The sequence below is a fragment of the Vigna radiata genome, chromosome 7 (genome assembly GCF_000741045.1).
Source record: "Vigna radiata var. radiata cultivar VC1973A chromosome 7, Vradiata_ver6, whole genome shotgun sequence".
NCBI lineage: Eukaryota > Viridiplantae > Streptophyta > Magnoliopsida > Fabales > Fabaceae > Vigna > Vigna radiata.
The window spans coordinates 23,938,757-23,951,905 of NC_028357.1; the positions used below are offsets into that span (position 1 = coordinate 23,938,757).

The following is a 13,149-nucleotide window of genomic DNA, read 5'->3' on the forward strand; positions in this document are numbered from 1 at the left end:
ATCCCTAGATATTTTTATACATCATTCTAGAATCCTTCTAGATAGGATATTTCTAGAATTCTATTTTGGACCCTCTTTAGTTTTGGGCCTTCTCTAGTCTTGGGCTTTTATCTTTTAGGCCCAATTTACATTCTAACTCTTTTTTCCTAGGAGCTTCTCCATTCTTCTAGAATTTGCATTACACTTTAACAGTCACATAGACAGGCAGAAAATAGTTTTCCATCCCTAAGAAACCTATGAAAGGACCATTTTCTTAGGAATAATTTTCATGGCCAGGATTTTAATTGAGAAATGCAACATTTTCCAATATAGCAGGAACGTTTTCAGAGAGCCAGGTAACCTCTGATGAGGCAGAGAACGGAGCAAAATTATAAAAAGAAATGATAACCAACATAGAATAAGTTTAATACTTTCTACTAAATATAAACCTCAAGAAAAAATTTTGACAACATTTTCTAAGTCTTTCAAGTCTCCTTTAGAATGTCATCAAACCTGGTGAGCTAGGTGTCGTTCCTAAGATTTGTACCTCAGATTAGATGGTTATGTATGAATATAACTAGTTACAACAATGAGTCAGTAATTTACAAAAGAGTTCCATGAAAAGATCTTTTCTGATCTATATTGAATTCCCATGATTTTCTGCATATGTTTAAATGTCTACACGTCCTCGGTTGGAGCTTCAAATAAGAAGCTCAAAAAGATCAAATCAGAATTAAATAAGTAATGTATATAGAATCAAGAAAAAGTAAAAGTTCAACTATTAACAGTTTATTTTCTTTTCACTTCCCTTTGCTTGCAGATACTCTCTTTTTCTTCTCCAAACACGGTGAAAAACACCATCTCGGCCCCATGTTCTTACAAGTCTATGATTGGGATCTAAAGATTAAAAATGAACATTTTTCAACATCCTACCCGATTCGTTTAAATTCTATTCAGTGTTTGTCTGAAACAGGAAAAGGACAAGTTCAAAGGGTATGTCTCAATTTTTCTGCAGTGACCTATCGCCCTCCATAGAAAGTCAACACCCCAGACGAAGCCATTGGACACTAAAAATTGTCTTTTTCCTTGCTCTTTAATCGTAATCACACCAAACCCAGTCAAAGAAATCCAAGATTAAGTGGTTTATTCTAGAAACCAAACTATTATAACAACATCAACATCAACAGTAAAAAACGATGATAAAAAAGAGAAGGGTAGGACCTAAAGATCCAAGTGCAATGCCAATTATGAGCAAGGCAACGGTGTAAGGAACTCTAGTCCCACGCAAGAGGTGCCTACAAGCAATCCCCAGAGCCAAACTGAGACCAAAGAAGATCACTGCATCTGCTGGACTGGACTGTTCCTCTGAAGAGGAAGGAGCAGAAGCATCAGAGACAACAGAAAGGGAAAAGGAAAGGGAAAGCGAAACGGGTTGTTGCTCTTGGTGTAGCTCCATTTGCGGCAGTGGTGATGACGAGAGATGAGAACTGGGAAGTCCCTATTATCAGGTTCCTGAGGATCAACCTGAAACAGAGACACGTGCAAAAGAGAGAGAAGGTTGCATTTTGTTTATTCCTGTGGAATCTAGCCGCTGAATTAACAGTGATAATGTTCTACACGACAAAACAATGTGGCGGAGATTATAGTTTGTTGACTAATGACTACCACAGCACAATCAAATCATTCTGAAAAAAACATGAAGTTAGAGAAAAATTGTATTGAGTGGATTTGATGGTAATTTTTTTTGCTGTTTATTTGAGTGAATTTGAAAGTAAACAAGGGTGAATTTTGAAATAAAATTTATGAGAATTGGTGTAAGATTTAGTTTATATGACAGATTAAAAAAATTTATTTCAAACCTCCAAATTCACTTAAATAAACAACAAAAAAATATTATTCTCAAATTCACTCAATCACTTTCTCCCTCTCACCTCCTCCTATCATTCCAAGTAAGAAGAAGATTTCACGTTCCAATTTTGAAATGAAAAGACATAAGTTGGGAAAGTATACTTTATTAAATATAGTTAGTTAGATTTTACTACAAAGATGAGTTATCAAGAGAACCAATAGAAAACTTATGAACAAATGTCTATTCTACTGGTACCCTGAATACGGAATCTTTTTCCATTTCCACCTGTTAGCATCGTGCACAGTAAATTAATGGGTAGGGCATCTCTATCTATCGTTTATTCTTCTTCGTTCTTGAAAATTAAAAATTTATTTATTCTAAAATTAAATGTATTTTTATTTTTAAATTATTATAAAATATTGTGTCTTGTTTTAAATAAAATCATTTTATCATTTAAAATATTTTCCTATAAAATTCATATTTTATCATATATCATTTGTTAAAAGAATTTATCTTTAAATACCTTTACCAGACTATAAGTCAGCCTACTTGATTGCTTTTACTTGGTTATAAGTCGGTCTCATGTTTTTATCACAAACCGATCTTATAAGAACAACAACTCGTTACTTCTACTTGGCTATAAGGTGACGTATATGACCACAATTAGGGGTGGGCAAATCAACTGCTAAGAACTGTACTGAACTAAAAACTGATTTGTTTAAACTGAACCAAACGGTTATAGTTCAGACAAACTGAACTGTACTATACTAAATTATACTAAACTACAATATAAACTGAACTGAACTACTAACTGAATTGTAAATTGTACTAAACTACAATATAAACTGAACTGAACTACTAACTGGATTGTAAATTGTACTAAACTACAATATAAACTGAACTAAACTACTAACTGAATTGGAAACTGCATTAATTTTAACTACTATACCATTTTTATTTTTTTAAGAGGAAAAATATTCTTATTAGAAAGAAAACAAACATCTGAGTATATAAATTAATTAGTTTATGTATAAATTTGTTTGTAAAATCTCATCTCATTAATTTTTAAGATATAAACTACATGTAGTTTATAGAAAAAAGAAACTTTTTTTTTCTTCCATAAATATTTTTGGATAAAGTTAATGTGGTTCTACTAATTTAAAAAGTATATGAATAGAATGAAAAATAAAATTAATATATTTAGTACAATTTATATGAACTTCATCTAATACCGAATGCGTAAAAAGATAATGTTAACAATCAAATAGTTAAATTTAATTTATTTGAATTAACATATAACAAATTAAATTTAAAGATAAATTAACTCAACGTTTTTCACTTTTGTAACAAAGTAGACAATTCTTTTTAATAAATTTACTTGTAAATAATTACATAAGAGAAAAAATTAAAAAAAAAAAAACTATAGTTATTTTAGAACGAAGTGATTTTTTAAGACAGTACAGTTAACTAACTAAACCGAAAATTTATTAAGTTCAGTTTCTAAAAAATGAACCATAAAACAATATATTTAAGTTATAGTAAAAATGGTTCAGTTCTTTTTAGTATAATATAGTACAGTTTACTGTAGTACAATACAGTTCAGTATTTTTTGCCCAACCCTAACCACAACTACATGACCATAAATCGTCTTGTTCGACTATTTTGTAACTTAGTAAAATATTAATCGAACAACTGGCTTATGAGATAAATGAATCACTAGGCCCACTCAACCCATATAGGTGAAGGCCAACAAACATCATAATTATCTTATAAATAGTACAATCATCGAGGTAAATAATTTCCATTCATTATTACAACATTAACTATTATCCAATGCACTCAACTAACTTGAGTGTCGGAATGTCTTCTACAGGCACATCAATCATCCATCTTGTGGAGGACAAGTATTAAGAGGAGGAAGGAAGAATGGTTAAAAGGAAGAGAAGATTGAGGAAGTTCATGAAGTTAAAATCTCTCCATAGGATATACTCGAGTCTATAAGAACAATAGCTGACGAAGAGAAGATTGAAGAAGTCCGTGAAGTTAAAGTCTCTTCACAAGATATACTCGACTTTGTAGGAATAATGGCACACATCATGGGGGCAGAGGTATATACTGTGAAGAAAGATTTATGTGATGCCTAGGAGAAGTAGGACGACAAGCAGAAGAGAAATTGGAAATCCCTTCAGTGTGATGGTTATGCTAATGGTGATGCAGAAGGACTTTCTCAATGGGTTTTGACCATGTTTGTCCTCGACAATGTTTCCTTGATCGGTTTGGAGTCGACTACTCTCAGCCAAGTTTGGCTTCGATGGCTCTCGGCCATGTTCGACCTCTCAAGCTCTCGACCTTGTTTGGTCTCGATTGTTCTTGACCTTGTCCGGCCTTGATGGCTCTCAAATTTGTTCGACCTTAACACATCTCAATCTTTTGACCTCTTTGGCTCTTAATCTTTTTTGGCCTCGAAGGTTCTAAGCCATGTTTGGCCTCAACGTCTCAGTCTTGTTCGCCCTCTCCACATCTCAACCTTGTTCGGTCTCCCCAACTCTCAGCCTTGTTCTACCTCGTCGAACCTTGACCTTGTTCAACCTCGACGGTTCTTAACCTCGATGACCCTTGGCCTTACTCAGCCTTAATGACTCTCGACCTTGTTCGGCTTCAGCACATCTTAAACTTGTTCAACCTCTCCAACTCTCAACCTTGTTTGGTCATCGATCATGTTTGGCCTTGACGGCTCTCGACCTTGTTTAGCCTCAGCACATCTTAGCCTTTTTCGGCCTCCCTAATTCTCAACCTTGTTCGGCCTCATCAGTTCTCGACCTTGTTTGGCCTTAACACATCTTGACCTTGTTTGTTCTCTCTAGATCTCGATCTTGTTCAACAACTTCAGCTCTCGGCCATGTTTGGTCTTGACGGCTCTCGGTCATGTTTGGCCTCTCCAACTCTGGATCATTTTTGGTCTCAACGGTTCTTGGCCTTGTTCGACCTCTCTAACTTTTGACCTTGTTTGGTCTCGGTGGTTCTCGGTCATGTTTGGTCTTGACGACTCTCGACCTTGTTCGATCTCAACACATCTCAGCCTTGTTCGACCTCCCCAACACTCAACCTTATTCGACCACGTCGACTCTGGACGTTTTTCAACCTCAACAATTCTCGGTCCCGATGGCTCTCAACCTTGTTTGAATTCATCACATCTCGACTTTGTTCGATCTCCCCAACTCTCGTCCTTATTTGGCCTCGAAGGTTTTAGGCCATGTTTGGCCTCGACGGGTCTCGGCCCTGTTCAGCCTCAGCACATCTAGGCCTTGTTTAGCCTCCTTAACTATCCGCCTTATTTACTCTTGGCCTTGTTTAATCTCAACATATCTCAGCCTTGTTTAGCTTCTTTGGCTCTTATTTTTGTTCATCATCTTCAGCTTTGGCCGTGTTTGGCCTTGACAGATCTTGACTATGTTCGGCCTCTCCAACTCTTGGCTTTGTTTGGTCTCTACAGTTCTCGGCCTTGATGGTTCTCAACTTTATTTGATCTCATCACATCTTAGCCTTGTTTGGTCTCTCTAGCTCTCGTCCTTTGTTTGGTCTTGATGGTTTTTGATCATGTTGGACCTCGACGACTCTCAACCTTATTAGGCCTCAACACATCTTGACCTTGTTCAACCTTCCCAACTCTCAGTCTTGTTTGGCCTCTCGACTCCCAAACTTGTTCGACTTCATTGGCTTTTGGCCTTATACGGTTTCGACATTTCTCGATATTGCTTGGCCTTTATGACTTTCGATCGTTTTGACCTTAGCACATTTCGATCTTATTTTGCCTCTCTAACTCTCGGTCTTGTTTGGCCTAGAGAGTACTCGACCCTCTCGAGCATCTTCAGCCTCATCCATACTTGTTTTGCATTTCTAGCTCTCGATCTTGTTAGGCATCATCGTTAGCTCTCGATCTTGTTCGGCATCATGGATATCATATAGGTGTGAAGTTTCAAGGTTAAAAAAGTGTTGTAAATAATCAAAGTATTTGGTTTATATTTTTAGACAATTAGTTTTGTTGCATTCATTGTTTTCTGTACTGATACATGTACACTCGCATTAACGAGAAAAGGGCCATAGTTTTCTCTGCATTACCTGTGTCTGCATATCCTGTGTTTGCTCTTTTTATCCAAAATGGAATAAATTGAACTCTGAAGAATTTTAAAAGTTGGTTAAAAAGTTTATTTTGAATTAAAGATAAAATATTCAGAAGGATTGTGTTAATTTTTAGAAAGTTACTTGAATTTCAAATATGTTAAAATAGAAATAAAGAAGAAACATAAATTCACGCTTACATTAAATTGACATCTAGATGCCTAATCACTTTTATCATATCAATCCGCTAACATTCAAAGTATCGAAAGGTTCTATCATAAGAAACTAGAATGAAAAATACCACACACCAATATATTGAACTCTACAAGATCTTTTACAACCTGTTACAAAATTTTGTCATAAAAACCACACTTTAACGGTCCTAATCAAGAACTTACACATAAAAATGCATTAAAAAGGAACAAATTCAAGTGGAAAAGAAAGAAATAATAAAAAAAAATACTCAAAGGTAATCTCCAAGATAACTTTTTAACTAATAATCTATGTTTTAATCTCATAAAGAAACTAAGAAATATGTTTACACAACTATAGAACTCCCATTAATTGTTTAATTTATTTTGAAACATGCTCAATTTGGTTCAGCAAAAATAATTTAAAATAAATTCATTATATACTTTGTAGTATTAATCCATTAAAAAAAATTAATCCATTAAAGTTTCTTCACATCCATCGTAAGATGAAGAACATTTTTAATGAATTAATTTAAGTCTATAATATTAAAACTATTAAAAAAAAGTGTCTTCAAGTGATTTAAACCATTAAAATTCATTAATTTATTAAATCAACATCTGCACTAGCTCAAGTGCCCTTAATTAAATTTCATTGAGCAAAGTTGGATTTTAGTACATTAAAATGTTCTTCTTGTTTTGCCAATAATTTTAAACCATATGAAATCACTTATATAAAGATTAAAATATTAAACTTGAAATCAGACATTCAAATCAAGTCACAGTCATGTGACATTAGTTGGTAGGGAGAATAAAATATTTTAACTTTTGAATCAAAATATCTAATTTGGATAACAAATTGTTTTTTAAAGGAATTTGCTTCTCTCCGTACTTTTCTACATGTTTTTTTGTATTTTATGGTTCCTAGTCCGAAGACAACATAAGACACTACGAAAGATAATACTATGTTTAATATGAGCAAAGTCTAATAAAAATACAAACGATGTAAGTCTGAGTACTAGTGTTCAACTAATTTTAGCACTTCATTGTTAGCAAAAAATTAAAGACAGAGAGTTTTGATGATGTACAGAATTACACAACACATGATTCAAGAAGACAAATTGAAGATCTCTTATTATTGAAAGCTTTTGTAATAATCATAGTTGATGTATTAGTGCTCAAAAATGTAATAGGGTTTGATTCTTGTACTCTCTATATGATAAATTGCTGTTTAGAATCAAACACAAGCGGTTTTAATCGATTAAACCTAGTTTTAATCGATTAAAACGAGGCTAGCACTGAAAACCCAAATGGCTCTGGAATAATCGATTAACACTAGCTTTAATCGATTAAAATCTGGATTAATCGATTAACACTAGCCGTTGGTGGTTTCAGGTTTGAAAAACTAGCCGTTGTACTCATTTTAATCGATTAATACTAATATTAATCGATTAAAGGCATTAAATGGCCAGTTTTCGTAAAATGGAAGAGTATTGGTCTGAGTCTATAAATTGGCTCACTATTTCTTTCGAAAACAACTCTTCCCTTGTGCTTGAAACATCTGATATCATTGAGAACTTAGTGTTTGTACTGAAGCTAAAGAAACTCTTGTCTGCAAAGCTGAGGAGTGCTACTGCGATGACAAAGGAATAGCTTGCTCATCCTTGGTGCGTCTGAGGAAGTGCTTGGAAGAGAATCATCCTTCGTGAAGTATTTGAAGGAGGTGGTCATCCTTTGTGAAGACTCAAAGGAGGTGTAAGTTCATCTCTTGTGGTTTCAAGAGAGGTGGTATTCTAAACTCTTACAAGTTAATTTTCTGCGTGATTATTAATTGTAATTGTTTTGTGTTTAGTGGAAAAAGGTTTATCTTGGTTTTGAGATAAGTGACTCGACGTAGGATCTTTGTGATCTGAACCAGGATAAAATCACTTGTGCAATTTTTCTCTCTTCCTTACTCTATTCAATTTAGTTTAATTATCTGCTTTGTAAGTGAATTTGAGAAAAATAATAAAAGGCATGAAAAAGGCATATAACCAATTCACCCCTCCTCTTGGTTTGTTATCCCACGCTAATAATTCTGTTGCAGCGATTCTATCATTCATATCATATTTCATCAAATAGCATATAATATATTTATTTGTATTTATAAATCAAAATACTGGTTTTACCTATATTTTTCTCGACCAACTTCTCCACGTATATTCTTGTTTAAGAATAGGTAAAAACATCTCTAATTAACCAAAACCATATATATATATATATATATATATATATATATATATATATATATATATATATATGGTACAAACAAGTAAATCCATGAGAATTTAGTCCAAAGTGGATAATATCTTATCAGTATGGAGACTTATGTGTGTTGAACCTTCCTACGATATATATAAAACATATTTTATCAACTAAAAGAGTTTGTTTTCGCGATAAGACTTTTTCGAAAACTTGTATAATCAACAAGTTTTTCCCAGTAATTAAACATTTTTATAATTTACTAGGATTGAGTCACTAGTCGGTCGAATCGTGAGAAGCACAACCCTCTGTGCAACTCCAAAGACCAAACCTATGGAAAAGGAAGATAGCACACCCACGTTGCACCAACATACTCACGGTCAAATCCCACACTAGAGGGCGCGACGTCTTGCAATGTGGGTCTTAAGCCATCGATCTTCATCAATATTTATAATTTTACTATTAGCAAGCTCTTATTATTCGATATTAGTCAGAAAAGCCTCATTCGTTTCATACCGAATGGTAGGTGCCTATGAGAATCTGCACGTGCTTTTTACTATGTTATCCAATTGTGAGAATGTCTCCGACAAGCAAAAATAGGTATCTGTAGGCGGTATCCTGACCCAGTGAAGAACGTGATTATTAAATGATGAATGCAAGTTTTGATATGGGAAACATAGTATTTGGTACCCGATATTTGGTACGCACTAATGAACATTGAACTTACCCCTTTAGTAGTACAATCGTTGGTATTCAGTGGATAATCCATCCTTCGTAGAGTATCCAATGATCATCTTGTCAGTTGTACTGGCTACAAGTTATTCTAGTTACTATGTACCCAGTAAATGGTATCCTATTAGTGTCTTATGTAACTTATTTAAAGGCAGTAATTGGTAGGGCCGAGGGGTCTTTGACCACATGCAATACACCAACTCCCTAGTCTTTTCATGTCTTAAAGGCATGCAAAAAGAAAATTTGTTATCTTTGGCCATAACCTTATGCGTTTAATAGCCCCTTAGCCTCCAAGAGCATAATGAAGAAGAAGTTTGAATGATGGGTTGTCAAATATGAGGGGATGTGACTGATAGGAAAGGAAGGAATAATTTGGAAACCAAAGCGTTGCATTGAATGAGACGTTTTGTGGGCTGTCTTATGATGGGTTTGACCTATTAGGTCAGAAGATGAACTGCCACCATCGTATTATAAATAGGCGGTGAGGTTGACCATATTTCGCTACCAAGTTATTTGAGAGATTTGTTGTTTTCGTGATTGTGAGAGAGGTACATTGCTTCTGAAGCATGAAGTAGTCGTCTATTGCAAAAGATATATCGGGATAACATCCTCCTTAAGTCTGGAAGTGAGCATGGAGGTAATCAGATTGGGTCGATGCCTAGGTCTAAATATAGTTTTTGGAATGTGTTTATTTGAATTGGATGCATCAATTTGCTATTTCATTTTAACTGGTTGATCTTTTGATGGGTGTTATTGAATTACGTTCTGAAGACACCAATTTGTTGATAGATTAAAATTAATTGCTATGTATGGTTCATAGTCTTTGGTTTTAGCTTGTTGAGTACTCTTTATTTTCTTGTTTTTAGCTTGCGTCAAAACCTTTGTTTCCTTTTTTGATCTTTTATGGTGTTTTTGAATTTAATCGTCTTGTGTAGAATAAAACTTACCTTAGGTCATTGTCTTAAGTTTGCTATTAATCGGTGTTGGTCTTAACACAATGTGACTTAATTTTTATTTTACTTTCATTTATGCTCTACCCAAGTTCCCCTACTAGGTACAAGGTGTACAAAACATGGTTGAAGTTCCCAACTATCGTGGGTGGATGTATGACTATTGTTGTAGTGGAAGGAGAAGTTTGAAGGAAACTTTTGTCGAAGGAGTTGAAGAGTTTGTCTAGATGATTATGTTCCCTTATAAGAATCAAGACTTGCCTAAGATAGCCAAGATGTTCATTGAGATCCTTGCTATACATTAAAATGTCATCAAAGTAGAATGAACCTTCCTATGAATTCCCTTAAGACATGGTTCATTAACCTCATGAAAGTGCTAGGGGCATTAGTCAAACCAAAAGGCATGACTAACCATTCATACAAACCTAACTTGGTCTTGAAAGCAGTTTTCTATTCACCTCTTTGTTTAGTTCTTATTTGATGATAACCACTCTTAAGATCAATTTTAATGAAGATGTTAGCCTCATTCAACTCATCCAGCATGTCATTTAATCTTGGAATGGGTTGCCTATACTTAAAGGTAATGTTGGTGTGGCCCTATAATTGATACACTTCCTCCAAGATCCATCTTTCTTAGGAACTAACAACATTGGCACTGCACAAGGACTAAGGCTCTTTTGTATCCACCCTTTTTTCAATAAGTCATCAACTTGTTTCTCTATTTCTTTTGTTTCAAGGGGCTGGTCCTATAAGCCGACCTATTGGGAAGGCTAGCCCCAGGAACAAAATCTATTTGATGCTCTATTCCCCTTAAAGGTGGAAAACTACTTAGTACCTCTTTGGGAAACAAATCATCAAACTCTTTGAATAACTTTAATGTAGCCTATTACATGTATCTGATGGACAAAATTCCTAGACTTGTTTAAAAATGATATTATTTTTTCCAATTAGTGGTTTATGGTCAAATACGTTAGGTGCTTTCTATTATTTTGGTCAAATATTAATGTTATTATGTAATTCAAAAAATATTCATACTATTATTATATATCAATTCACACGTTTTTCATTACATAATGTATTGTTAAATACATAAAAAACATTACCAAGAAATACTATGTTGACAAACTTTAACGAAAATTGTGACTTATTTGAACAACACATAAACATTCATAACTTCACTCATTAAGTCATTTATTAACATTACAAAACAGAATGATACAACCTTAACATCACATAACCTACAATTAAGTTAGCCTTAACAACATCCTAAACCAAAAAGCAACATGACAACCTAAACACATAAGTTATTCAATGTCAGTGACATCATCACTATGTTCATTATACCAACAATAAAATTCATTCCTACTAATAATGTGATCCTTTTTTTTTTAGAAACCCTTAGTGAATTTTCCAGATCATATATTTTCCTTATTTTCCTAATGGCAATAACATCCCTTTCATCAATATTTTCTTGAGCACACCATTTGAAATAGCACCACATCACATAAAAGGAACCACTTTGTTATTTAACAAAAAAATAACAAAGCCAATATTAATTACCCACAAATATTTCTATTAAAAAAATTGTATTATGAATCTAACCATGTAGTTAGGACAACCTCAAAATTGTCTACCAACATACTTTGAAGTTCTTGCTATTCTCACGAATGCAAGCTTTACATAATTGCAAATGGGGGTTAAGCCTATTCCCCTTGAAGCACAACCATGTGAGCAACTATAACTATGTTAGTCGTAACTATTACAGTAAAAGGAAGAAGATTGGGCACGAGACATACCTTACCAAGCAACACACACGATTTTAGGGGAGGAGTTTATACAATCTCTTTTTTCAAGCACGATAGTCATTCCTAATTACTTTCATGCAACTCAAACCCTATTATGCTATTTACACCCAATTTTGATTTCAAAATTCCTCATTAAAGATTGTAACACATACAAATTAAAATGGGCCACTTCATGAAAAGCAAAACACATCACACAAACAATACATTATTAACTATTTAACATTGTTACTAGAAAGGAGAAAAATGACCAAAATTGGTGAAAATTGAAACCCTATTGACTACAAAAAAGGACTAAATTGAATAAACTTAATAAAAGTTGAGACTACATTAATATTTAAAATGGAATTTCTTTTATTATGAACATAATGCATGCATGTGTTGTGATGGTTAAGTGAGAAGTGTGTGTCTCAAAAAGAGGTAAGAGGACTTTCGAAAATCAAAGAAAAATGATTGACTTGACGTGGTTGTTCTGGAAATTAAATTCTAACCTAAGATATAAAATAAAAAATTAAAATATAACTCAGAATTTAGTTTTCTGAAAATCAAATTCTGACAAAAAAAAAAAAAGTGTGATACTTATATAAATATAAGGCTTAAATCCTTAATTGGTTCCCATGTTAGGAGGGAATTTTTAGTTTAGTATCCGCTTTTAAAAGTGTATACATTGGGTCTCCATGTTTTGCAATTTGTGTCAATTTAGTGAATTAATGACACTTCAAACAAGTTTGTAACAGCAATTGAAAGGTGTCTAAATGTTCAAACAGATGATAAACATGCTGCAACTCAAAATGACTTGTCCACTTGCAATTTTCAAGCCAAATTGATGGTTCAAAGGGACTAAATTGAGACAAATTGCAAAACATGGGGATCCAATGTATACATTTTTAAAAACAGATACTAAACTGAAAATTCTCCTCTTAACATAGGAACCAATTAAGAATTTAAGCCTAAATATAAAGTATAATATGCTATCTCCTATTTTAAATGCAATCTGTGATATATTAGAAAAGAAAAAAAAATCGCCGCCACAATCGAGCAAGTACCTTTCATGCACTCATGCCCGCATGTTCAAAATTGCAGGATCAAACTTTATTAACAGCCTTTATGCTTTTTGCAGTGCAACAACTCTATGCAAAAGTCAGTCATCCATTAGCCTGAAGTATATTTATTTAAGGAATCAACTTTAGAAAAATATGATTATAAAATAAATTCACATGCATTAGGGTTCTAAGAAATTTAATATATATTTTTTGAGCATAATAAAGGTAAAAAAATTACGAAGTCCA

The 13,149-nt window shown here is 33.6% G+C and overlaps 1 protein-coding gene across 3 annotated transcripts in view; it reads right to left on the minus strand.

Annotated features, from left to right (window-relative positions):
• The window catches only part of LOC106767365 (sodium/hydrogen exchanger 7), a 38,491-nt gene extending 36,866 nt beyond the window's left edge, over window positions 1-1,625 (minus strand). The window contains exon 1 of one of the 3 annotated variants that reach the window (XM_022783256.1): window positions 1,201-1,625. In XM_022783256.1, the coding sequence (XP_022638977.1) occupies window positions 1,201-1,435 (235 nt within the window). In that variant the 5' untranslated portion in view covers window positions 1,436-1,625. The remainder of the gene's footprint in view (window positions 1-1,200) is intronic. The other 2 variants (XM_022783257.1, XM_014652242.2) reach the window with 2 other exon arrangements.
• Window positions 1,626-13,149: the final 11,524 nt, after the last annotated feature.